The sequence below is a fragment of the Periophthalmus magnuspinnatus genome, chromosome 8, assembly GCF_009829125.3.
Source record: "Periophthalmus magnuspinnatus isolate fPerMag1 chromosome 8, fPerMag1.2.pri, whole genome shotgun sequence".
Classification (NCBI taxonomy): Eukaryota; Metazoa; Chordata; class Actinopteri; order Gobiiformes; family Gobiidae; genus Periophthalmus; species Periophthalmus magnuspinnatus.
The window spans coordinates 26,604,450-26,628,189 of NC_047133.1; the positions used below are offsets into that span (position 1 = coordinate 26,604,450).

Genomic DNA, 23,740 nt, shown 5'->3' on the forward strand with positions numbered 1-23,740 from the left:
AAATCAGACTAAACTTTTCCTGTTTTAGCTCAATTTGAACTAACAAAATTACTTCTATTTGCTAAATGCAAATATGCAGGATAATGAGAGAAGGATTATTTTGTACAATGTTTCATTACTTCAAAGTTAGAAGTTTAAATACATTTCATTATTAATCGGTATCATTCCATTTAAACTGTGTGACTTGGGTCAAATATTTTGGATATTCTTCCACAAGTTTCTCACAATAGTTGATGGGAATTTTGGCCCATTCCTCCTGACAGAACTGGTGTAAGTTATCCCTTAAGCCACTTTGTAACCAGTTTGGCAGTATGCTTCAGGTCATTGTCCATTTGGAAGACCCATGTGTGCCCAAGCTTTAACTTCCTGGCTGATGTCTTGAGATGTTGCTTCAGTATTTCCACATAATGTGCTTTCCTCATGATGCCATCAATTGCACCAGTCCCTCCTGCAGCAACGCCACAACATGAAGCTGCCACCCCCATATTTCTCAGTTGGGACACTGTTCTTAGGCTTCCAAGCTTCCCCCTTTTTCCTCCAAATGTAACGATGCTCATTATGGCCAAACAGTTCAATTTGTGTTTTGTCAGATCACAGGGCATGCTTCTAAAAATTAAGGTTTTTGTCCCTGTGTGCATTTGCAAACTGTAATCTGGCTTTTTTATGTTCCTTTTGGAGTAAGGGCTTCTTCCCGGTAGAGTGTCCTTTCAGTCCATGTCAGTACAGTCCTTGTTTCACTGTGGATAATGACAGACTCTTACCAGCTTCACCTGCATCTTCACAAGATCTTTTGCTTTTGTTCTTGGGTTGATATGCACATTTCAGACCAAAGCACGTTCATCTCTGGGACACAGAACCCATCTCCTTCCTGAGTGGTCTGATGACTGGACATTCCCATGGTGTTTATACCATGTATAAACGTAATGTATAAATGTATAATTGTTTGAACAGATGAACATGGCATTTTCAGGCATCTGGAAATTGCACCCAAGTATAAACCAGACTTGTGCAAGTCCACAGTTCTCTTCCTGATATCTTGACTGATTTTTTATGACTTTCCCAGAATGTGACACAAATAAGCAGTGTGTTTCAGGTGTGCTTCAAATACATCCACATGTGTGTCTCTAATAAACTCAAATGTTGTCAATAAACCTATCAGAAGCTTCCAAAAACATGCCATCATCATCTGGGTTTTCACAAATTTTTGAAACACATAGTAATTTTACAGTATGTAAACTTCTGACTTTGAAGAAAGTAATGAAAAATTGTCAAAAAAAAAAGTTTTCTCATTATTCTGGCATTTAGCAAATAGAAATAATTTTGGTAATCCTAAATGACCTAAAACAAGAAAAGTTTAGTCTGACTTCATGCTAGACAGTGAGAAAAAAGTGTATGTGTCTTTTTATTTAGTGTATGTAAACTTGTGGTTTCAACTGTATTTTCCACCCCTGCTTATAGGAGATCATAATATTGCAGCATTACAAATAAACATTACACAACATCAAATGAAGAGCAAATAGAATCACCAGCATTCAACATTATTTGAATATGCTTCACTTATCAACATGTCCATCAACATGATCATTATCTTAATTTATCCAGCAAGGCCGTATTTGGTAGATGGTGAACATAATGCAGAAATAAAAAAAAAATAGTCATTCAGTCACAATCTAGATTAACATCTTGTGTTGTTAATCTACCTAACAACACAAGATGATAGAGTATGTCTATTAGCTTGAGGACTGAACCAACAATCTCAGGCACATCAGCTGTCATGCTTGCAGGTGGAGGATCAAGCAGAGGCAACTTCATATTGCAGCTTTAATTTCCCTCTATGTCCACACAAGAAATCTCAGTCTTCTCTGTTTGAAGAGCTACACTTTTGCCTCTCTTGCAGTTTAAACTCAAACGTCTGAACACAGAATTGTTGAGAGCTGTTGACTTCAACCTCACTGTCACTGCTGCACTCTTGTCTGGAGTGGACCTATCTTCATCATTGTATTTCCAAACTCTTTATCTTCTCTCTCTCTCCCCCTAGGCAGTTTCGGCGTCCAGACGAGGTGTGCTACTACCAGGCCGTGGTTTCCAGATCTCCAGATGGCACTGTCATCTACACAGACGTTGGGCTTCAAAGGCAGAGGGACTTGGAGCAGAGGGGAGGAGAAGGGGGGCTCGGATGCTGAAATCACTCCTTCATTTCACACCAAGTTTCAAAGAGATCCCCCAACAAAGCACTAACATAGATGGATTATGTGACATCTGGTTAAATTTAACTCCAAAAAGTGGTTTCATCCATATTGATTTAGGTGACAATTACTTCCAAAACTTATGTGTTCCTAAGTTCAAAGGCAATCAGGAGAAAACAAATAAAATTAAAGCCGCAAGCGGCATCAAACGGCCCTCGCGGGCCGTGCTTCACACTCGGCCGACCCAGCACTCCCTGTTGGTGGTGCTGATGTGCCACTTGTCCCTTTTTTATTGGGGCTTTGGGCTGCACTTGTCACCAAACAAGTCAAAACACATTGGAAGTGCTGATGCACAAAATGCAAAAACATGGGTTTTCCAGGCATCGCCATGGCAAAACCGTGCAAAATACAAACTTGGCCCCCCTGACGTTTTTGACGGGGACGACCTGAAGAATCACTGTGCCAAATTTCACATTCCTCAATGAAGCGAATAAGTTGTTATAAGATTTTGAAATGTACGAAAATTTGGAAATTTTCCCATTAGGATTACATGGGTGCTTTTGCGCATCGCCATGGCAACACAGTGAAAAATATGACATGGGTCCCACTGACTTTTTTGATCAGGAAGACATGAAGATGGTGCCAAATTTCACATTATTCCATGAAAGTAATATTTTTCCCATGAATGGGAAAAATTGGGAGGATTCCCATTAGGATAACATTGGCAGTTTGGCACATCGCCATGACGTCGGGGTCCGCCATTGACCTTGAAAACAATCTGCAACGATGAGTGCATGGGCGAAGCTTCGTTGCGGAAGCAATAGGCCCTATGCCCTGTATGGGCTCGGACCTAAAAAAATCTTACTTTACCCTGTCAAATTTGCAAATAAAAAAGTACTATCACAAGAATTTAAGAGTTTAGGTGCACTATGTAAGTTTTCTGGTGGATTATCCATTACCTTCTTGTCTCCATGGAGATTTTATTGCTTTATCCTTTATGCTCCACAGTATGGTAATAAACATTTATTTTGCATGAAATCAGTTACAGGTTTTTTTGTTAAAAATACCTTGCAAAACATACATTCTTATTGTGTGGGGGTAAGTTTAATGCCATACTGAGGAATATTCTAGGCAAAGCAATAAAATATTTGTAGCAGGTGGCAGACCTAAAGGTACACAGTGCACTTTTTAATTGTAGAATGTTTGGTCTGGTCTCCGGGCTATCCTATACAATTGTATTTCATATGATAATGATCATTGTTTGTATTGTGTAAATTTTATAGTATAACTGCTTCAGAATGGGAATGCGACCAGACCGTATCCTTCAAAAACGGAACGTGGAAATTGAAAAATGGTACTAAATGATTAGTTTTCTAATTAATAATCATCATAAAACATTCAACTTGAGCTTGGCCTTTTATAACCGTGTCTGATCCATTCTGCGGCAGCTTGCATCCTGGGGACATACCATACCCACATCCTACATAATGACCAAGGGAGAACCATTTTCTTTATGGACTTGTCACCTTGGAAATGTACATGCTCCCTTCTCCTCCCACACAGCCACTTCGGTAATAAATACATTTCCAGGAGGGAGGCACTACTTTTAGCTGCTCACTGTTGTGCCGTGGAGGTTGAGAAATTACACAAGAAATTAAGAACGTAAAGCAGCTTTCTACAAAGGGAAGCCCAGGGAGCCTTTCAATTTCATGATTTAAGTACCTGATGTCAGTGGTGACAACAATGGATTAGGGAATGGTATGACGACAGTATAACCTTTTCATTAGAAAAAAATATCACCTACTATTACAGGATTCCCTGCTTCTTGTTTATGTTGTTTGACAAAGTAATCTAACTTTTTTTGTTAATATTACAAACTAGAAGGAAAGTGTTTTCACAAAACAAAATCATGACTAAAACTAAATGTATATATTTCTATTATCTAATGCCAATATGAATTTACTCCATATTTTATTCATCTAAATTATAAAGGAGTATTCTAAAATATCTCAAAATTGCAGTGCATTACATATAATAAGTCCATTGCACCCACCAAATGATCAAGTATGTCATCAACTATGAAAGCTTTACTGTTCCAGACACTAATATACACACATATTAGGTCTACTCACTATTGAAAACTGCCAATGGTTGCGCATTTGGGAGATAAGGTGTGGAGTTAATTAAAACTGTGGGTCTCTCACGGTGGAGCATCCCTTTGAAACATAAGCTTGCAGTGTGACACCTTCCTCTGAAACCCACAAGTCTGCATAAAACAAGCGACAAAGTACACCCAGTATGGGACATTTCCTATTTACGCTTCACATGCACTCTAGTCTGGGACAGACACACAAAGATCTTATTTCACCCATATGTTTAATGCCTTGTAGGGCACTGGTATCCAGTACTACCAAGGGATTAGTCAGTGTAGTCTACAAGTTTTTGTTTAATAAATGTAAATTATTTTGGTCAGCAAAGTTTTGAAAACATTTTATTTCAAGAGGTACTAGTGTTGTCATAGTACTAACATTTTACAGTAGAAAGTTCTTGATAATTGATAAAGATTTCGATACAAAAAATAAATAAAATTTTGACAATAAAATGGCATTTTCAACAGTAAATTTATTCCAGCAGATCAAGAATATATGTAAACTATTAATGAAGAGCCCAAATTTGTCTTATGTTTCTGTTTCTTTCAGTACTTCAGTAAGTTTTATCAATATCTGGGTACTGATTTTTCTGACATCCCTAAATATCAAAAGATACATATGAATACGAGAAGCTTTTTATCTCAAATTGCATTGTTGCCACTTATGTACTGTATCTGTACTGTTTGTGCAATGCACTGTATTACAAGAACAACAACTTGTATTTAGAACTCATCAAAACTGCACACCAGCCTCCTTATCCCCGAAGTACAAATGCCTTTATCCTTTGTGAGCTTTCTGGTTGACGTGCTGGCTCCCCTTTCACTGCCACTGTATCAGATGTCCACATAAGGACTGGCTGAGATGGTGTGGGTTTCATGTTTTTTCCAAAAATACAAAACATTTTATGGATAAGTTTGAAAAAATAGTTTGACATTGTGCAGAGCTGGCACAGAGCCACACCTGCAAGTGGTTTGGCCCCTGATTGCCTCAGCTGCAGCTAATGACACAGGCCCATTTAAAAGAGCACAGGGACAGGGGTGAAACACAGCTATTGAGAACTGGCAGTACCGCACCGCTGATACAGTAATATGGAGCCTGAATTCTTTTTACTGTAAGTTTTTGAGTAACTATACTAAAAATATGAAAATAAGACCTCTTTAGGCTTATAACTTATATTTTATTAAACTTAATTTTGGTTTGTTAGACCTTAGATCTCAGTCTGCTCCATTTGTAGTTGAATTGACTTGATGTAAATTGATAAAGCTTGAGCAGGCACTGGCATTCCTTTTAAGCTGTCTGTGCAAACTAATTGTCTAATACATTCAAATGAATACAGCTAATATAAAACATCTTAAAGTTGTCAAACATGGGTGACAACTGCTGACGGTGCTATTTGTTTTTGTTTTTTTTTCCCAGTTATGTAATTTGTCTTTGTCCTCTTGTTTTTGCAGGGTTGTCTTGCTCAGTGTATTGCTGTTTACTGGCAGTATAGGACAAGTAGTTAACAGTAGGTATCAAATTTCATTTTTATTTTTATTTTCCTCTGCTCAGTTGCCTGTTGCACTTTCTGCAGACCCTGTATTCAGATTTCATCAAAAAGACCACATTAATCTTGATCATGAAGACGAGGACCTCAGAGGTGAGCATGACCGTGCTGTGCCTGAACTGGGGTTGGCGTTTGATGAGGGCAGTCCCGTTCAACCTAATAATGACCCACCTTATGAAGCAGAGAAGCCTCCACAGGGATCTAGTGTGAACAATGAGCAGCCAGCTTCACATCCTCAAAGTGCACAGAGGTTTTTCCATGCAGCTGTACCAGATGAGAATTCCCAGAGTGGCAATCGACCCCTCACTTTCCCTAGGAAGCTTAGACAAGAGTCTCAATGGGGATATGCAATGCCTGTCCCTCAGCCTTCACCACACCCTTATCGTATCTATGGTGCGAATCCTCGGACAAACAGTTATAGACACGTGAATAACCAACCACAAGTTTACCCTGGACACCCCTCTGGTCAGTATAGACCTGTGAGTGAGCAACAGGGATCCCCTGCTGGCCATTCAACACACCCCAAGCCAGCCAACGTTCCTGTGGGGCACAATCAATGGTTCCATACAAACTATGGGCCAGTGGACCACAGGAACCAGATGAATGTGCCTCCAAAAGAAGCAGAGCTCAGCATGAAGCCCAATCACTGGCCAAGAAGACCCAGTCCAAGATATGTTGTCCACTCAAACAATGGTTATTTGACAAACCGTTATTCAATTTCTAGACTGGCCTATGATCCAGAGTATGGATTATGGAAAAGGTGATGCACCATGTCCTTGATGACTTGTAAAGTATTTAAAGGCAAATTAAATGGTTATTTTTCAGAAACTTGTGTTGTGCATTATTCAAAGAGCAGAAACTTGTGTTGTGCATTAGTCAAAGAGCTTTAAAAAAATGTAAACTTTCATACCTTGACACTGAAATCCTTGTTTCCCAAATCCCCTGCAAAAAAGACCACGCGTCAGGCGGAAAGCAAAGTAGTCACATTTTTAAGACTAGCTAAATACTTTGATTAAAAACAAATCCCCATCTGTAACTTGGACACTTACCATATGAAATCTGTACAGTGACTGCAGAACGTTGGTTGTTTAAAAAATCTTGCTGTAAATTTGTGGTTTTTCACTTCATGGACATTTTTCTGCCGCAAAGCACCTTTACGCGCGAATCTGTTTCCAACACTAGCCGAGTCATTGTAATGCAAAAGATGGTCGGCCATAATAAAAAGTACACAACTGGGTGCTATCCCGGCTGCTGTGAGGTATCCTCTGCTGTAGTGATGGATGATGCTCGTGTTGGTTGCGCTGCTGACGGTCCAACCGCGCACCTCTTTTGCCTGGACCTCGACTGAGCGCTTCTTTTTCATTCACCGTGACGTCACTCGATACTTCGGATGCGGCGCAAAGTGTTCATAATGCATGCTTCAGCGCCATCTGCCTGAGCTGGTTCATAACTGGACCTGTCTAGAAGGGTATGAACTTGTAAAAGATCGCATTGCGGGGCCTTTATTGGAATGTGTTAACCAAAATGACAAATTGCTGCAAACTGATCCTAAACAACCTTGCAGCCTCTCATGAGCTATAGAAAACTTTCTAATAGAAAAGCAGGTGTAGGGCTCCTCCCTGTGGCCACTGGCGTGTATTACGACTATTCATTAAAGCAATAATGTTAAAAAAAAGTTCATACCGGTTTTAATAAAAAAGCGAAATGGTTAAAAAAAAAGACAAATGGTGTAATTGCCTCGTCAGTGTTTATGTGTAACACGACGCATCATGAATTACAAATGTTTACACAGGGAAGATTGGACCGCTCACCAGTATCTGTGATATTTAATCCAAAAGGTGAATCATTTTAGTGCATGCACAGAGGTGAATCAATTTTCAATCAGAGGGGGAAAACTGAGATATGTAGTTACTATGGCAACAGTGGACGCTGCGTCTCCACGGAAACGGATATGGCGTAGTGCTACTTCCATGACTTTTCTTTTGAACACTTTTTAGCGGCGAAATCACTGGTTTGGATAATGGATCTATTAAAATAACGGTTGGAATTCATGTTTTATGCGATTCGTGCTAACGCTCTAATGAAGCAGCTACAGTTAAACGTCCACATTGAACCTGTGCTGTGTTTTATTTGTCCTGCACTTTCTCTCGTAAACCTGTTGCGTTAGCATCGAGCTTTGCTATCCTCCCACTGCGAACTATGCTAACGTTATTATTATGGTACTTATGTGCGTTCCTCAGCAAGTTTGTCGTCATTTCTCGTGTGTTTAAGCTATCTTTTAAGTAACAATGAGCAATCACGAGGAGTCATGGGAGAGGCTGGACACAGAGTTTGACCACTGTTTACTGGACATGAAACCCTATGTGTTGAAACATCCAGATAAGAAAGGTAACACTCCTTAGTGTACTGGTTTGTGTTCTGTTATCCTTGGTCATGTGAATGCGAGTTTCAAAATGTTTGATCCATGTTCACTTGCTTCTCTCATTTTCCATAGGGCGTCAGTGTTGTGCCATTTGGATCAAAAAGCTGTGTGACCCAGGCGCGTGTGGTTCTGGTCTGCTGGGTCGGAAGAACAGAAATGTGTATGCGCGATTGTTGCTTCAGATGCTCAAGAGGGGGGCCCTGGATCTGCCCTTCACCCATAAACCCGAACCTGGAACTCTCAAACCGCTACCCACCTACATGGTAATGCCCCCTAACAGTATAAAGTATAGACTGTTTTACCTACAGATTCTGACACTTCGTCTGAATGCATTGTCTTTGTTTAGTCAATTTACTTTGATGAGCCAGTGAGTATGAAAAGCCACACAAATCTTCCTGACTGGGTGACCGGAGAACTGGGGACTTTTGGTGATGACAGCTGGGCTACACACCTGGAAAGCAGCACTCGGACACCACAGCACAGGTAATGTTTTGGTATTTCCATTTCCTTTTGTAGTTGGATGGCTCTTGTCCACTTGAAACTAATCTGGGGCACCTTGTTTACAGATCTTTTATATTTTTATGCCTGGTCTAACAGGTCGTTTTTACACTGCCACTAGTTAGGTCGACGTAAAGGGACGGTGTGAACCCAACACTCTGTACCGCAGTAAACGGAAGTCCGAGAGCGCTTGAAAAAGGAGGTGACAGAGCGGCTTCACCCGCACTCTGATGCGGGCCGAGTGCGGTGTGAACGCAGCCGATCTTGAGCTATGAAGTCCGCTGTGACAGTAAATGTGCTTGGAATTGATCAAAAAGGCGCTCGGATCATTTGTATGAACGAGAACTGCAGAGTTGCTGTTTGACACGTTGGATCAACTTATTACCAGCGCCAGTCTTCTGCCTGTCTGTGCAGGTGAGGATGGGTCTCCTGCGCCACCGTGTGCAGTCCTCACGGCGCATTTAGCCACAGCTGAAATAAAAGACCACCATATTCAATTCAAGTTTATTTATATAGTACATTTACAACCTCAGCTGACCAAAGTGCTTCACATAAAATAACTAAACACATAAAACATCACACAATGAGGAATAATTACATTATACAAAAGAGCATAAAATACAATAACAGTGCAAGTACCAATACATTCTATCTACACAGTATTAAAAGCCAGGGAGAAAAGATGAGTTTTGAGCCGAGACTTAAACTGAGTAAGAGACTCAGATAATCGGACAGACAAAGGGAGACTGTTCCACAGTTTGGGCGCTGCCACAGAAAAGGCCCTGTCACCCCTAGTTTTGAGCTTAGCTTTAGGCACAGCAAGCAGAAGCTGGTCAGCTGACCTCAGAGCTCTGGGAGGAGTATAAGGCTGCAGCAGCTCCCTAAGATAGGCTGGGCCCATGAAGTTAAGACATTTAAAAACAATCAATAACACTTTGAATTTTACCCAAAAAGCAATAGGGAGCCAATGTAAAGTGCACAGAACAGGCGTAATGTGCTCCCGTCTCTTAGATCTGGTCCGAAGCCGAGCTGCAGCATTCTGAACAGTCTGCAGACGCTGTATAGAGCCCTGGTCCAGACCTACAAAGAGTTACAATAATCCAGGCGCGATGTGACAAAAGCATGTATAGCTTTTTCAAAATCAGCCAGAGGCAAATAAGGCTTAAGTTTAGCCAGAATCCGGAGGTGACAAAAGCTAGTTCTTATAACCGAGCTGATATGTTTGTCGAGTTTGAACATGGAGTCCACAATCACTCCTAGATTCCTCACTGAAGGACGACAGAAGGAAGACAGTGACCCAATCACACTGTCATGTCCAGTGAGTAGCTCAGTTTGACCAAAAACCACAATCTCAGTTTTACTTTGGTTTAAGTTTAAAAAGTTACTGCTCATCCAATTTTGTACATCACTGAGAGTGATCACCTGCAGTGTTTTAACTGTGGTGTGACTATCGGCCGCCGTCATAGGCAGATACATTTGAATGTCATCTGCAAAACAATGAAAAGACACTTTGTGTTTTTTAAAAACAGCACCCAGGGGAAGCATATGTAAAGCAAAAAGAGCAGGCGCTAATGTAGAACCCTGGGGTACACCATAATTTAAGGGTGACACAGAAGAAGAATATGATCCTAAGTTAACAGAAAAGCTCCTATTAGACAAATATGATTGGAACCATCTGAGAACTGTACCCTTCATGCCCACACATGACTCTAAGCGGGCTAAAAGAATGCTGTGGTCCACCGTGTCAAAGGCTGCCGATAAGTCTGAAAGCAAAAGAACAGCAGACTGTCCTGAGTCCACTGTTAAAAGCAGGTCATTAAAAACTCTTAAGAGGGCAGTTTCGGTGCTGTGCTGTGATTTAAAACCAGATTGGAATTTTTCACCAATTTCATTAGAACTGAGATAGGCCTGCAGCTGATCATACACAACCTTCTCTAAAACTTTGGACATAAAGGGCAACTTAGAAATCGGTCTAAAGTTAGACAGAACATTTGAGTCAAGATTTGACTTTTTGATGAGAGGCTGGACAACAGCATGTTTCAGAGAAGTTGGGAAACAACCTGACAGCAAAGATGAATTTACAATTTTACCCATAAAAGGTCCAATAGAGTCAAAGACATTTTTGAAAAGACAACTTGGAATAATGTCTAGAGGACAAGAGGAAGGTTTTAGCTGTTGGACAATTTTCTTCAAGTTACAAAAAGATACTGGATCAAAATGCTCAAAGACCGAATTACAAACTGTTGGAGCTACAGGAACCACAACAGGTGTCAGTGTTGACCTAAGCACTGAGACTTTATCAGTGAAAAATGACAAGAAACGTTCACAAAGCGTTGGTGATGGCACTACAATATTTGTGTTACAAGGATTTACAAGAGATTTCAAAGTGTTAAAAAGCATTTGTGTTCTGTGGCAGTTGGACGACACAAGGTTGGACATAAAGTTACATTTAGCAGTTTTAACTGCCCGCTGATATTCTGTAAGACTGTCTCTCAGTATTTGTTGGGAAACCTGTAGTCCATCCTTTTTCCATTTCCTCTCAGCGCGTCGGCATGTGCGCCTAAGTGCACGTGTGGTATCATTAAGCCACGGCTGTGATTTAGGCTTTACACGTTTAAACCTGAATGGAGCCACTGAGTCCAAAACCTCTGGACAAGTATCAGTGAAAGAGGAGAGTAGATGATCCGGCGATACATCTTCCAGATTGTCACTATTCATAATTCCATATGCACTGAAAGCGCCAGAAAATAAAGAGGCAGTCGTGGAGTTCAATGTACGCTCCCGACGTGCCCGTGCGCACGGACTAACTACGCACCGAGACAACGCCACAGAAAACAGTACAATAAAGTGGTCAGAAAAGTGCGTTTCGGAAATCTCAATCATGTTTACATCGAGACTCAAGGACAGCACCAAATCCAGGGTGTGTCCTTTCTCGTGCGTAGGGCCCGACACGGACTGCTTTAAGTTAAAAGAATCGATCAGATTTATACTGAAAGCGAGCGCGTGCGCGGCTTTCACGGAGCTCTGTCATAGAAATAAGTAGTTTGATCAGCTGATGGCCCCTCACGTGGCTCACGGGGCGGGTTTGGGGTGAATGATGTGCGGTGTATGTAAACAAGGCCGACTCTAAAGTAAAGGAAACAGAACCAAATATAGTGCGCACTGGGGAAAACATAATATAAAAACATAATAACATAAACATAATATATTTATTGAAATATGAGAAATGAATGCCTTTTTATAATGCCAAACAACAGTTGACCACAGCCATAGTCAAATAATTCATCATACTATCACGAATGATACTTTATTAATATAGAATATTTGTGAAACCAAGACAATGATGCTATAATTTGATAATGGTGCTGTGGTTGCTAAAGTAAAATGTGACTGGTTGCTCGCTCTGAATAGATAAGAATATTCTAATTTTATATTGTTTAGTCCTTTATACAGCTATTATCAGACAGAAAGGACTTTTATGCATAGATACAGAGGAACACACTTCAAATGTTGTGTTAAATCAAAATGAAATCATTAAAAACAGACATATGCAGATTGTCCATGATATATTTACCATACTGCATGAATGTGAAAGGTGAAAGATGTTGCTAGTGCCTTGCATCACAGTCTGTCTGAGCTGTCCAGTCTGACTTCTAAAAAGCTGTGTTTCAGAGTGGGATACAAGAAAGAGGGACACTTAATCTTCTATAACTCTTTAAAAATATACTTAGGCAGTTTTACAGTGTAAGTTAACAGAGAGCACAGAATGACCATTTTCTCTCATGTTCAATTCAATTCATTTATATTTGTAACACCCAAAATCACAACAACAGTTGTCTCGAAGGGCGTTCATGTTTTGGTTGATGGGGGAAACCGGAGTACCCAGAGGAAACCCATCCAGACACGGGGAGAAACATGAAAAACTCCACACAGAAAGGCCTGGCGAACCGGGGATCGAACCAAACCCTCTTGCTCTGAGGCATGAGTGTTGCCACTCAGCCACCGTGCCGCCAAATGTATGTATGATCAGCATTATCCTCCAACTATGCAAATACGAAGGGGGGATTTTATATATTGTTAAGACTCGTTTAACCACAAAAGCCTAATTATATATGGCATTTGATGATTACATGTGTTTGTTTTTCTTGTTGATTTTTTATTTATTTTTTTACCTTTTTGTTATTTATTTTTGAAAATTTTTTGCAAAATTGCCAATACACTCATCTCTAGTCTCATCTTTTAGTTTTATTCCATATGTTACCCTCTCTGCACTTTATCATATATTTACAGCTGCCTTAACAAGGGAATGTCTCCACTGTGTGTTCAATAAAGGCATATCCTTTTTTTTGTTGTTGTTGAGGCTATGGTGTCTTTGATTTTGTTTTTCATATATCATATATCAAATAATAATAATATGAATATTTTCAGTTATTGGAAAATATATTTGTTTCACAAATATATTCATATTTATTTCAGATTGTGGCAAAATACATTTGGAGGGTGTCCCTAGTCTTGATGAACACAGAAATGAAAAACAGGCACATTCTATGTTTTTTAGGTTTTATTTTTTACCTTTACTTAAAGTTTGAGCTATTTATAAAAATAAGACTTTTATAACAAGCTGCCCCCATAATAACAGTATTTTAATAAAAATCTGATTGCCCAGTAGAGGGTGTGCAAGGAGCAGAGTATGCTTGATTGAGATTTTCGGAATGATAAAAGAAGCTCAGATCACAGACTGAAATCCTGATGGAGGACATTAGCTGGAGCCTGAGCCCTTTTATGTGTCTCATTTAGATGAGATTATGCTGAAAACTTGTCTGGGCCTTCACTGTGATGTGACAGCTTTTGATCTCACTTTATATTGGTCAGAAGACAACCATAATTTATATCATAGATTATAGACAATTGGAGATTAAGGGATATTGTTATTCTTCATTTGATGCTCCTGGTTTGTTTACCCATTGGTTTGATTTGTGTTATTCTTTCTTCCACCACAAGATAGAGCCACATGCCTGTTCACAGAGACACATGGGAATCTCAACTAAATAGGTAGTAGAGCAATGTCTGCAGGTTAGGTGTCCTTAAACACATCAGTGTTATAGTGATATAGTTCCTCACAAAATATATTTTTGTCATTACATGTTAACAGTAATTGTTTTTTTTTTTCTGTGTGAGCTTTTTAGCATGCATGTGTGAACATCCTTCACTTTAAGTCTACATCAGTTTTATTGTGTGCATGGCCCATTGGCCCATTGTGCAGAGTAGACTGAGCAGGGGTAAAAGCTGTTTGTTTCCTAAAATCAGAGGGCCTTCATGGGGTTGCCCCAGGCCCGGGTCTGGGTCCAATGGCTCTGTACCTGGAGGTCAGACTGGAGCATAGATGTCAGACCTTTTTAATCAGCCAAAGCTCTGCTCCTGAGACTGCACTGCTCATGTCTGCTGCTTGTGTGCATGTGTGTGTGTAGTTCTGGCCTCACTCAGAGCTTTGATCTCTGGGCCTCAGACTCCAGACACATCTGATTCAATTATCCTCATCCACCTGTTGACTTAGAGGCCAAAGATTGCAAAGCCTAAATCTAAGGTCCAAGCCTGCATGTGCATAACAGGTGTGTGCAAGTGTGTAAGAGCCGAACAAAGCTATGGACAATAAAAGGCCCTACATGTGTATAGTAAGGACTGTGTTGAAAACCTTGTTGATTGGTTGTTTTACTGTCTCTCTAAAAATAAATTGCATATTGAGAAACAAACTGTGCCCTCTAGAATACAGTATGATGTTTTTAATTAGATAAGAGTCTTTTTTTTTCTTTTTGCCCTACATCTTTCCCTCAGCTTTTCTAACATCTTCATTAGTAGGTCATTATGGCCCATGTGGCTGCTCTTAATGAGTATGCTAGTTTAGTCAAAGCTCTGAGTGTGACTGAGGTTTACAGAGAGAATAAGAATTATTTATGAAATATAAGATGATTAAGAACAGTTTGGTATCCCAGATTATACGAGAGGTTTGGTGGAGACTAGCCTAAAGTGACAAGCATTTCATTGCAAAATTGTCTGTCTTTTGCAGACGAAGACTCTATGATGATAAAAGTTGGTCCCACTCCCAACCTGTGGCCTCTAGTCCTCTGAAACGACCAGTGAAAAATGATGCAGGATCCGTGAGTATCATTTCTGTAAATAAAAACTATATATGGGTGTGCATGTATGCTGTTTTATTTATTTATTTATTTATTTATTTATTTATTTATATATATATATATATATATATATATATATATATATATATATGTATGTGTGTGTGTCTGTGTATAAATATACACATATATGAATGAATGTGTGTGTATGTATATATATATATATGTGTGTGTGTGTGTGTGTATACATACATATACATATATGCACACACGCACATGTACATTTGTGTGTGTATCATAGACTGTATATATAAATGGACATAGCTAACATGCTAGCCATCACCCCTCTCTCTGTAACTGCTGCAGTGAGCCTCTCATTTGGTCTTAAAATGTTCGTATTGACCCACTCTACATGATCCTGGTGTCTTTATTTTGCCATTTTACCCGTAAATCAAGATATGGAAATTAATGACAGACAAAGCAGGCGCCTTCTTTCCCCGAGATTGCTCCCACTAGCCTTAGCAACAGGCTTGATTGACAGCAACATCCTGCTAAACCAACAGTGCAGGCGTTATCTTCAACAGCCTGGCGTGTGTGTCATAGTTGTTTTGAGAGTACAATATTCTTTACAATTGTTGTGAATGGACAGGGTACAATAAGCCACAAGGATGTTTCCCCCTTGTGGGATGGAGAGAGAGAAAAGAGAAGAGAGATGGAGATGACTATTTGGATGGTGCACTTGTGGGAGGAAATATGAAATGTTTATACTTAATTTTTTTGTCAACAATTAAATGGTGTCAGACTGATTTTCCAACTTTCACTCATCAAAAAGACAAACATACAGTTTGTCTTTTTATATTTCTGGTTCTAAATGGCTCTACATGTGTGTGTTGTTGTCAGGTGGATGTGTCCTCAGCTGACAGTGACCTGGAGGCGTGTCTTAACAACTGGAACCTGGGGGTGAGTGCAGGGGAATGCCTCTAGCCTCACGCTCACATGTCTGCATCAACATGTCACAGCTCTGAACATACAAGGGAATCAACACAAACCTGTTTTTGTGAACTTGGACCTTATTCTCACATTTTACCTGGAAGTCTGTTGAGAAAATGAGATAATGGTCATTCGTTTTTTCTTTATCTCTTTATATATCGATTAAAATGTTCTTTCATGACAAGAATTATAGGCCTGAATTGTAACATAGAAATTGCAATATAAGCTCTAATTGTGCTAAAAATCTTTCTTGGCATATCGCCCACCCTTATCTTTTTCGCATCCAAAATAGCACTACTATATTTTCCGAACTATACATCGCTCTGGAGTATAAGTTGCACCAGCGAAAAAATGCATTATAATGAAGAATAAAACATACATAAGTCACACTGGACTATAAGACTATATTGGGGAAATTTATTTTACAAAATCTGAGACCAAGAACAAGGTAAGTTATAATAATAATAACAATAAAATAAGAACAACAGGCTGAATATCAGTACAGCACGCTAACACGTTTTTATTTATTCAGCTACATGAAGCATAGACAGAACTGAACACGTGTCAGGTTTGTTAACGTAAGACATTAACAGTTAATCAGATAGCTTGTTTTTTATGTTTCAGTTAACAAGTTTATTCCCAATCTCACTCTAAATTCATTGAATTCTTCATTCTCAGTGTCACTTCTGAACTCCATCCAGAAGTCCTGAAGTGGCTGTCATACTGGTACACAATCCGAGAGTGCCCTCGCGCGGTTGTCAGTGTGACAATAACAAAGATGTGAAATTATATATTTGAATAATTTCACATATAAGTCGCACCGGCCAAACTATGAAAAAAAAAGTGCAACCTATAGTCCGTAAAATACAGTATATGAATTAATTGCCATCCATCCTTCTGCTTCCGCTTATCTGGGACCAGGTCGCCGGGGCAGCAGCCTAAGCAGGGACTCCCAGACTTCACTTACTCCAGACACGTCCTCCAGCTCCTCTGGTGGAACCCCAAGGCATTCCCAGGCCAGCCTTTCTAGGGAGGCGTCCAAGAGGCATCCTAAGCAGATGCCTGAGCCACCTCATTCATTGCATTTTAATTGATTGTGGATTACATATGTCTTTGTTTATTACCATGTCCTGCACAGTGCAACCCTGAATTTATTTCCTTTCCACTTGATTCCTCTGTATTCACCCACCCTCTCTACACTGTCATTCGTTTGCCTTTTATTGGATGACTAATCGGAGGCACCTAGCAGCCGACATGTGGCTGCACACTGCTCCTCTCTCCACACTCCTCTGTTTAGACACTGATAAGAAGCAGTGTTGGGAACCCTCCCTGCAGCCTGCATCTTTCAAATCAACAGATGTTCATCACTCACCAAAACAGACTCACAAACCCCCTTTAAGCACATTTTTGGAGGTACTTGTTGAGGGAAAATCTTGCAGTGACAGGTATATCTAAAACATTGTCTGAAGGTCTGTAGCAGCCCATATTGGTTTATTCTGAAGTATCTGAGTCTGTGAATGTAGATGTGAAGTTGTCCATTCAAAACAATCTACACCTGCTTCATATTTTGACATCCAAATGGCCTACAGTTATGACTTGATGTTGTACTGACAGGCCAGTAGTGTGTGCAAAGTGCATTATACTGTACTAGTAGTTATATGTTGCACATGCATATATGCATTTTCTGTCTATTTAATGAAACAGTATATAACAGGCAAATCAAATGCATGAAAAAAATTACATATGTGTGCATATGTGATTAGTCATATTGATCAATAACATTTTTATTAGATTGCTTTAATTATTAAAAACAACAATGGCTTTTAGTATTAACTCTGCTCCAGGCTGCTTGCTTTTACTACTACAGGATTGGCTACAGATCTTTCAAATACAAGCTGATCATTGACAATTTAATTTAAATTGAATGTAGATCAAATCATTTTAAATCAATTGTCCAGCGGTAGAGATAGATTTATAAAATGGCATAGAAAAACTATGCAAAATTTCTCTAAAAGCAAGTGGAAGCCTGAAAAGTAACCGTCAGCCATCAGCCCTGTTAACATGTTTCAGCCATTGTCAAATATTGCTCTCTAGTGCAGACAGTGGACTGTAGCTTGAGGATTTAAAAGTCAAAACGATGGCACAGAGACTGTGTGTGCTGTGGATTTACAACGTTCCTCCTTTTTTTTACGCACCTGACCCGTTTTTTCCTGCGTCACGTTGGCTTAGCCCTGAGCCCTGGTTCTTTCATCTGCCTCACCTGTCATCGTTTCCCCCACGAGCAGCACATTGTGACTATTACACATGTACAGTAGCACTAACTATGTTACCCCCCAGCTCAGGGGTTCTTTCAGGTCCTCCTCTCATCCACCATTCATTCTGGATTAGCTTGCGTGGGTTGTGCCTTCTCTTTTTACTTTGCGCTGAATGGGTCCCTCCTCACCCTCCTGCCTTACTTTACCTCTTTTTTCTCTCCTCTGCTTTCTCCCATGCTTCATCCCAGTGTTGTGAAGGGATTAGCTGTACAACTGTTTACTGGGCGTCATTGCTGTCATCTCCAAAGTCAGCTCTGTAGCTTTGAGCGACTGTGATCTTAGTGCTAGTTTGGCAGCCCCTACAGACAGCTCGAGTGCATAACGGAGGAATGCTCAGAGTTAAAGAGTTCACAACAATGTAATGGGGTCAATTTTAGATGTCAGGTAATGAAATGGAAAACGTATGCTTTTCTGTGGGTTTAGTGCTAGTGTGTTGTCATCAAAGGACACAATGCTTCACTCTCTTTAATGGTAAACGGAGCAAGGATGTGGACAGATTAGTAGTCTAGTGATGAGAGAAGCACAGCTGAAACAGAATGGGCCACACACACAGATATTCTTTAGATAGTGCAAGTGTGTCATCTGTCATTATAAGAAGTCAGGAGTGTGACAGAAGATAATAGCCATAATGCAAGGCTTTAATTTCCTCGCCAACAGTGTAGAAGACTAAACTAAACTCAAAATATTCAAGGACAAATGTAGGCTATTTTTAAATTTAAAGGTGCACTATAAGGTTTGGCTCACGTCAAATTGAGATGTGTAGCCTTCTGAATTGGGTTCTACACATCAATCTGGGATGGCTCTCGCTGAAAGCAACTGAAAAAAGGGGGAGTGTTTTGACAATTATATGAATTTGACTGGTTGAAACGCCACAACTGCAGAACAAGAAAAATCTAACTTGAGCTTGAGTGAAATCTGGTTGAGTGAAAAGCACAGACATCTTCCCTATGCACAAATGCTTCTGCACTTTCCTTCTGCACTTTCTTCACAAACAAAATAGTCCATATTTTGCTAATATAGGCTGAAGTACTTCTGTTGGCATCAGCATGTTTGTTTTGTTCATTTGATCTGATTTATTATTGAAATCACTGTCATTATATACTTTTCTTTTTTTTTTCCCTTTTTAGATTGAAAACCCTAGATATTTGCGAGAGAAGCCTGTTACTTTGTCCCCTGTAAGTTTTCTTCTAGTACCTGTTATAATTATCTGTTTGGATGCAGCATATTTTGGAAATGTACACACTTTATATTCATTAATGTTTAACTGGCTCAAGGACTCATGCTTCTTGTTAAACACCACAAAAATGGTCTGCATGTACTTCTCAAAACGTCTTAATGAACAAAAGCAATCAAATGTCTTTCTCAATGAAGTAGAAGTTGATCTGGTCCCAGAATTTAAATATCTTATCCTAGACCCAACATTGTCCTTTAAAAGCCATGTAAAAAAAAGTGTCCCAGGTCATTCAATTCAGTAATCCAAATTTTTGTCACTTCCGGAATGACTTAAACATGAGTGCTGTTAAAACCTATTTCTACTCTATGATCATCTCCCACATAGTCTATTGTTTAACTACTTGGTCTCTTGCCTGCCCCACAACACTTAAAACCATTGAAAACCTCCATAAAAGAGGTCTAAAAATACTTGATATAGACTATTGGACTTTAAAAGCATGGTCAACCTTAAAAGAGCTTGCCTAATTAAGGCATCCCTCGCACCACAACCATTAACAGAGTACATTAAATATAAAGACAATTTAGCAAGGACCACATGAGCCGCCACAAGAGGTGACCTGCTGATTCCCCACAGACAGACCACCTTTGGTCAGAATGTATTATCTGTTCAAAGTGGGAATCTGTGGAATAGTCTCCCGGTCACCCTGAGAGAATGTCCCACGTAGAGTTCTTTTAAAGCTCAAATGAAAAACTGGTTATGGTCAAACCAAACATGCATCATCTATAGTGGCAATGTCAGTTTAACTTTTCTATAGAGACAACTTTTGCATGTATGGGCAAATATGAAGGGGGTGGGTATAAAATGTAATTGTCTTGAATGGGAGAAACTGGCTGCGATAATGGTTCCTGTGAAGTGAGTGGAATGTGCAATATTTTGGATGGTGCAATAATGGGAACTGTGCAACGAATGTACTGTGCTATGAGTGGAATGTGCAACTATGGGAACTGCAATTTTTATTTTGACCCTTCTGTGACTCCAGCCCTTGGGACAACAGATGAGAATTGGCATTTAGCTATAATCCAGTGTGTTTACGTTTATGTTGAATAATGTCTGTCCATTAACATGCATTTTCCCAACCAAATCAATCAATAAATAAATGTAATTAAATTCATACTTTTTATTTTAACATGTAATTCTTATGATTAAAGCAGTCAGTTTTTTCATATGAAGTTACATCCCCAATGCAATATAGTGCAATTCCAATGCTATTACATATCAGACATTTTTCTTTTCCTTTTTAATTTCAGATTTTAAAGTCAAGCTTTGAAGTAAACAATTCATTTGCTGAGGACCACATTCCACCAGTTTCACTGAACAATGAGGTAGGCAAGAAATTGAAATATTTGAGCTGGCCACATCAAATCAAATTCCTATAGTGTTAAGTGGTGCACACAGGTCTTAGCCCATTATCCAAGCTCAGCACTGGTACAAATATCACACAGGCTGGTGAACCTTTGGGACCACATTATCGGCAGGGTGGTGGACAGACATAGTCCAAATCGTGCGCTGTGTGTCCCATTGCTGCAACATACCATCACTTATCTCATCTATAGGTCAGAGCCCCCTTGACTTCAGTGCATTCGACCTTCTCCGCGGGCATGTGTGCATACTCATCACGCGTGTTGTTTAAATGGCCGAGCTGAGCATTCCTTCCATAAGACAAAAATACTGCTGACTCGCAGTGATGACAGTTTTTCCCTTATGTGGATTTAAGCTGAAAATCCCATTCTGAAAGCATGCTTTGAAGTTCCCTCTGCACCTCCCCACCTCACCCGAACAAGTCCTCCCTCCCTCCGACGCCATTATCCACATTCACTTGCAATGTTAAATATAAAACTGAGCATGACTTTGCTATAATATCCATGGCTTTTCATGTCTGCACTTCAGTTAGATCAGCTGCAAAGGGCAAAGAACTGAGGAAGACGGCATGGAAAGTGAAAGGATAATGGCCATTGGTTATTGACCTCCCATTATAATGTTTACATTTGATATCTGTGGCCACACATACCTTCTCCACACGCTTTTACACCTGTCTGTCTGTATTGGAGCTAGCAGCACCAATATGAAAACATTAAGCGGCCTCCCATTCTGTTTGATCCTACCTCTGACTTGCTGATTGGCTCTATACAGCTGTGTGTGGTGAGAATATGAATGTGCTCGGCCTCAAGAGAGCTGATACTCAACCTGATGCCGACTTTATTCTGCTATATCTTTTCTAAGTCTCCCATTAGAATGTGTTTTGATGTATTTGGATACTTTGAAGGGAATTCATTGTTTCATAAAAATGTTAACATGAAAACGGGGAACAACGTTTTAATGTATGCTAGTGCTCGAGTATACAGAGTACATAGTTGCTTATAACAGGATTATCCTAACTATTGCTTTGTTTGGTGATGGATATCATATCATGGATTTACCACAGTCAAATGGCAATTTGTAGAGGAAAGTTGACACAAAAATGTAAAATTGGTTCTAAAAAGTAATTGATCTATCTGTCATCCCAAAGTTTCCAAAATGCTGAAATAATTAACATACATAATGTTCATTTAGCAAAAAGGTGCCATAATTTATATTTGTCAAATTATAACTGTGTTAGATGAGTTACAGCATGGTAGCCTGGTAAAAGGTGTGCCATACCTGCTACCCAACCAGGAAGTAAAATTGTAAACTTCATCAAAATTGGCAAAAGCAAGTTAGCAAGCAACTCTTGAATATAGCTACTTTAGAGAAATGTGTTGTTTGTGTATGTGTCATATGTGCAGTAATGGAACAACATAAATGATCATTTTGAAGCTTTTGCTCTGTTTCTTTGTTACTCATTGAATAGATTTTTTTACCTTCTATAAATTCAACTACATGCATTTTTTTTAATTGCCAAAAATACTTGGTTTGGTGGAGTCACCTACTTGTTTCCATGAAGAAAAAGTGTACAATTTATGTACACTTTTAGATTGATGTTGACTGGTACAGGTTGGATCACAATTTGATCTGATTTGTTATTGAAATCATTGTCACTGTATACTGTTCTTTTCGTTTTAGATTGAAAACCCTAGATATTTGTGAGAGAAGCCTGTTACTTTGACCTCTGTTTTCTCCTAGTATCTGTTATAGTTCTCAATTTGGCTGCAGTATATCATGGACATGTACTCAAATTATAATTTTGAGGCCTTTTGCTCAATTGCTTTATTACTCGTTGAATAAATATTTTACCAATAAGAAATGTAGAATTCAGGTTTTTTTTTAAATATTTTTACCATTGAACTGATTTTCAAATGTCTTTGTGCCAAAGGCCTCTTTAGGTTCCAGCTTTATGATTTTATATTTAATCTGTATCAAGTGTCAGTATTGGCAATTAAAAGTGGCTTATATGGATATGGGCAGTGCTTGACTTCACAGGATACAGCTGTGACCACACACACGTTTCCTCACAGCCCTGACCTGAGCCACAAATCCCCCTTTAGCCATCTTATCCTCAATGGCCACATTAAAGTTTTCTATTGCGCCACCGGGAACCATGCCCACACTTGTTAGTGCATGGCGGTCCACTCAATCACTGACATCACTTCCACTTAATCTGCCTAGCCTGGCTTAAAATTGATCTTGGGTTTAAAACGTTATGCTAACCAAATGTTATTATGCATGCAAGATCTTAGCTTTCACAAAGAGCTAAGCTAAGTGAGAATGATAAGAATGCTGACTGTACATTTCCTATGGAATAATGAGTGGCAGCTGAGTAACATTTCCATAAGCTATGATACTTTTGAGTCATTTAGCTTATACTGCATATGTGGGCGATTGACTACAGGAAAGTGGTTGGCAGGAGTGTAGTCCCACTGATCCTCCACTCCTACTGATTTTCCGAATTGTAAGTCGCACTTTTTTATATAGTTTGGCCGGGGGATGCGACTTATACTCAGATGCGACTTATATGTGAAATTATTAAAATATATAATTTCACGTCTTCATTATTGTCACACTGGCAGCCACATGAGGAAACTCTAGGCTTTTGTACGAGTATGACAGTCTCCAGAGTTGACGGAGTTCAGAAGCGACAGCAAGTATGTCTGTTCTTGGTCTCAGATTTTGTAAAATAAATTTCCCCAAAAAATGCGACTTACAGTCCAGTGTGACAACACACGTGGACAAAATTGTTGGTACCTGTTGGTTAATGAAAGAAAAACTCACAATGGTCACAGAAATAACTTGAATCTGACAAAAGTAATAATAAATAAAAGTTCTATGAAGTTTAACCAATGAAAGTCAGACAT

General features: G+C 39.5%; 3 protein-coding genes across 4 annotated transcripts in view; 2 read left to right on the forward strand and 1 right to left on the reverse strand.

Annotated features, from left to right (window-relative positions):
• Positions 1-7,222, reverse strand: part of prkcab (protein kinase C, alpha, b) — an 87,035-nt gene extending 79,813 nt beyond the window's left edge. For both annotated transcript variants that reach the window (XM_033970947.2, XM_033970946.2), the window contains exons 1-2: positions 6,932-7,222; positions 6,793-6,824 (exon numbers count right to left, since the gene is read on the reverse strand). In XM_033970947.2, the coding sequence (XP_033826838.1) occupies positions 6,793-6,824; positions 6,932-7,098 (199 nt within the window). In that variant the 5' untranslated portion in view covers positions 7,099-7,222. The remainder of the gene's footprint in view (positions 1-6,792; positions 6,825-6,931) is intronic.
• On the forward strand, positions 5,381-6,707 carry LOC129456437 (trithorax group protein osa-like). The gene is made up of 2 exons (XM_055223520.1): positions 5,381-5,447; positions 5,788-6,707. Exons 1-2 carry the CDS (start codon positions 5,425-5,427, stop codon positions 6,644-6,646), a joined length of 882 nt encoding a protein of 293 aa, XP_055079495.1. The 5' UTR covers positions 5,381-5,424; the 3' UTR covers positions 6,647-6,707.
• Positions 7,223-7,854: 632 nt separating the features above from the next.
• cep112 (centrosomal protein 112) overlaps positions 7,855-23,740 on the forward strand; it is an 80,890-nt gene continuing 65,004 nt past the window's right edge. The window contains exons 1-7 of the mRNA XM_055223519.1: positions 7,855-8,270; positions 8,377-8,567; positions 8,651-8,787; positions 14,867-14,957; positions 15,834-15,893; positions 19,366-19,413; positions 20,720-20,794. Of these exons, the coding sequence (XP_055079494.1) occupies positions 8,171-8,270; positions 8,377-8,567; positions 8,651-8,787; positions 14,867-14,957; positions 15,834-15,893; positions 19,366-19,413; positions 20,720-20,794 (702 nt within the window). The 5' untranslated portion in view covers positions 7,855-8,170. The remainder of the gene's footprint in view (positions 8,271-8,376; positions 8,568-8,650; positions 8,788-14,866; positions 14,958-15,833; positions 15,894-19,365; positions 19,414-20,719; positions 20,795-23,740) is intronic.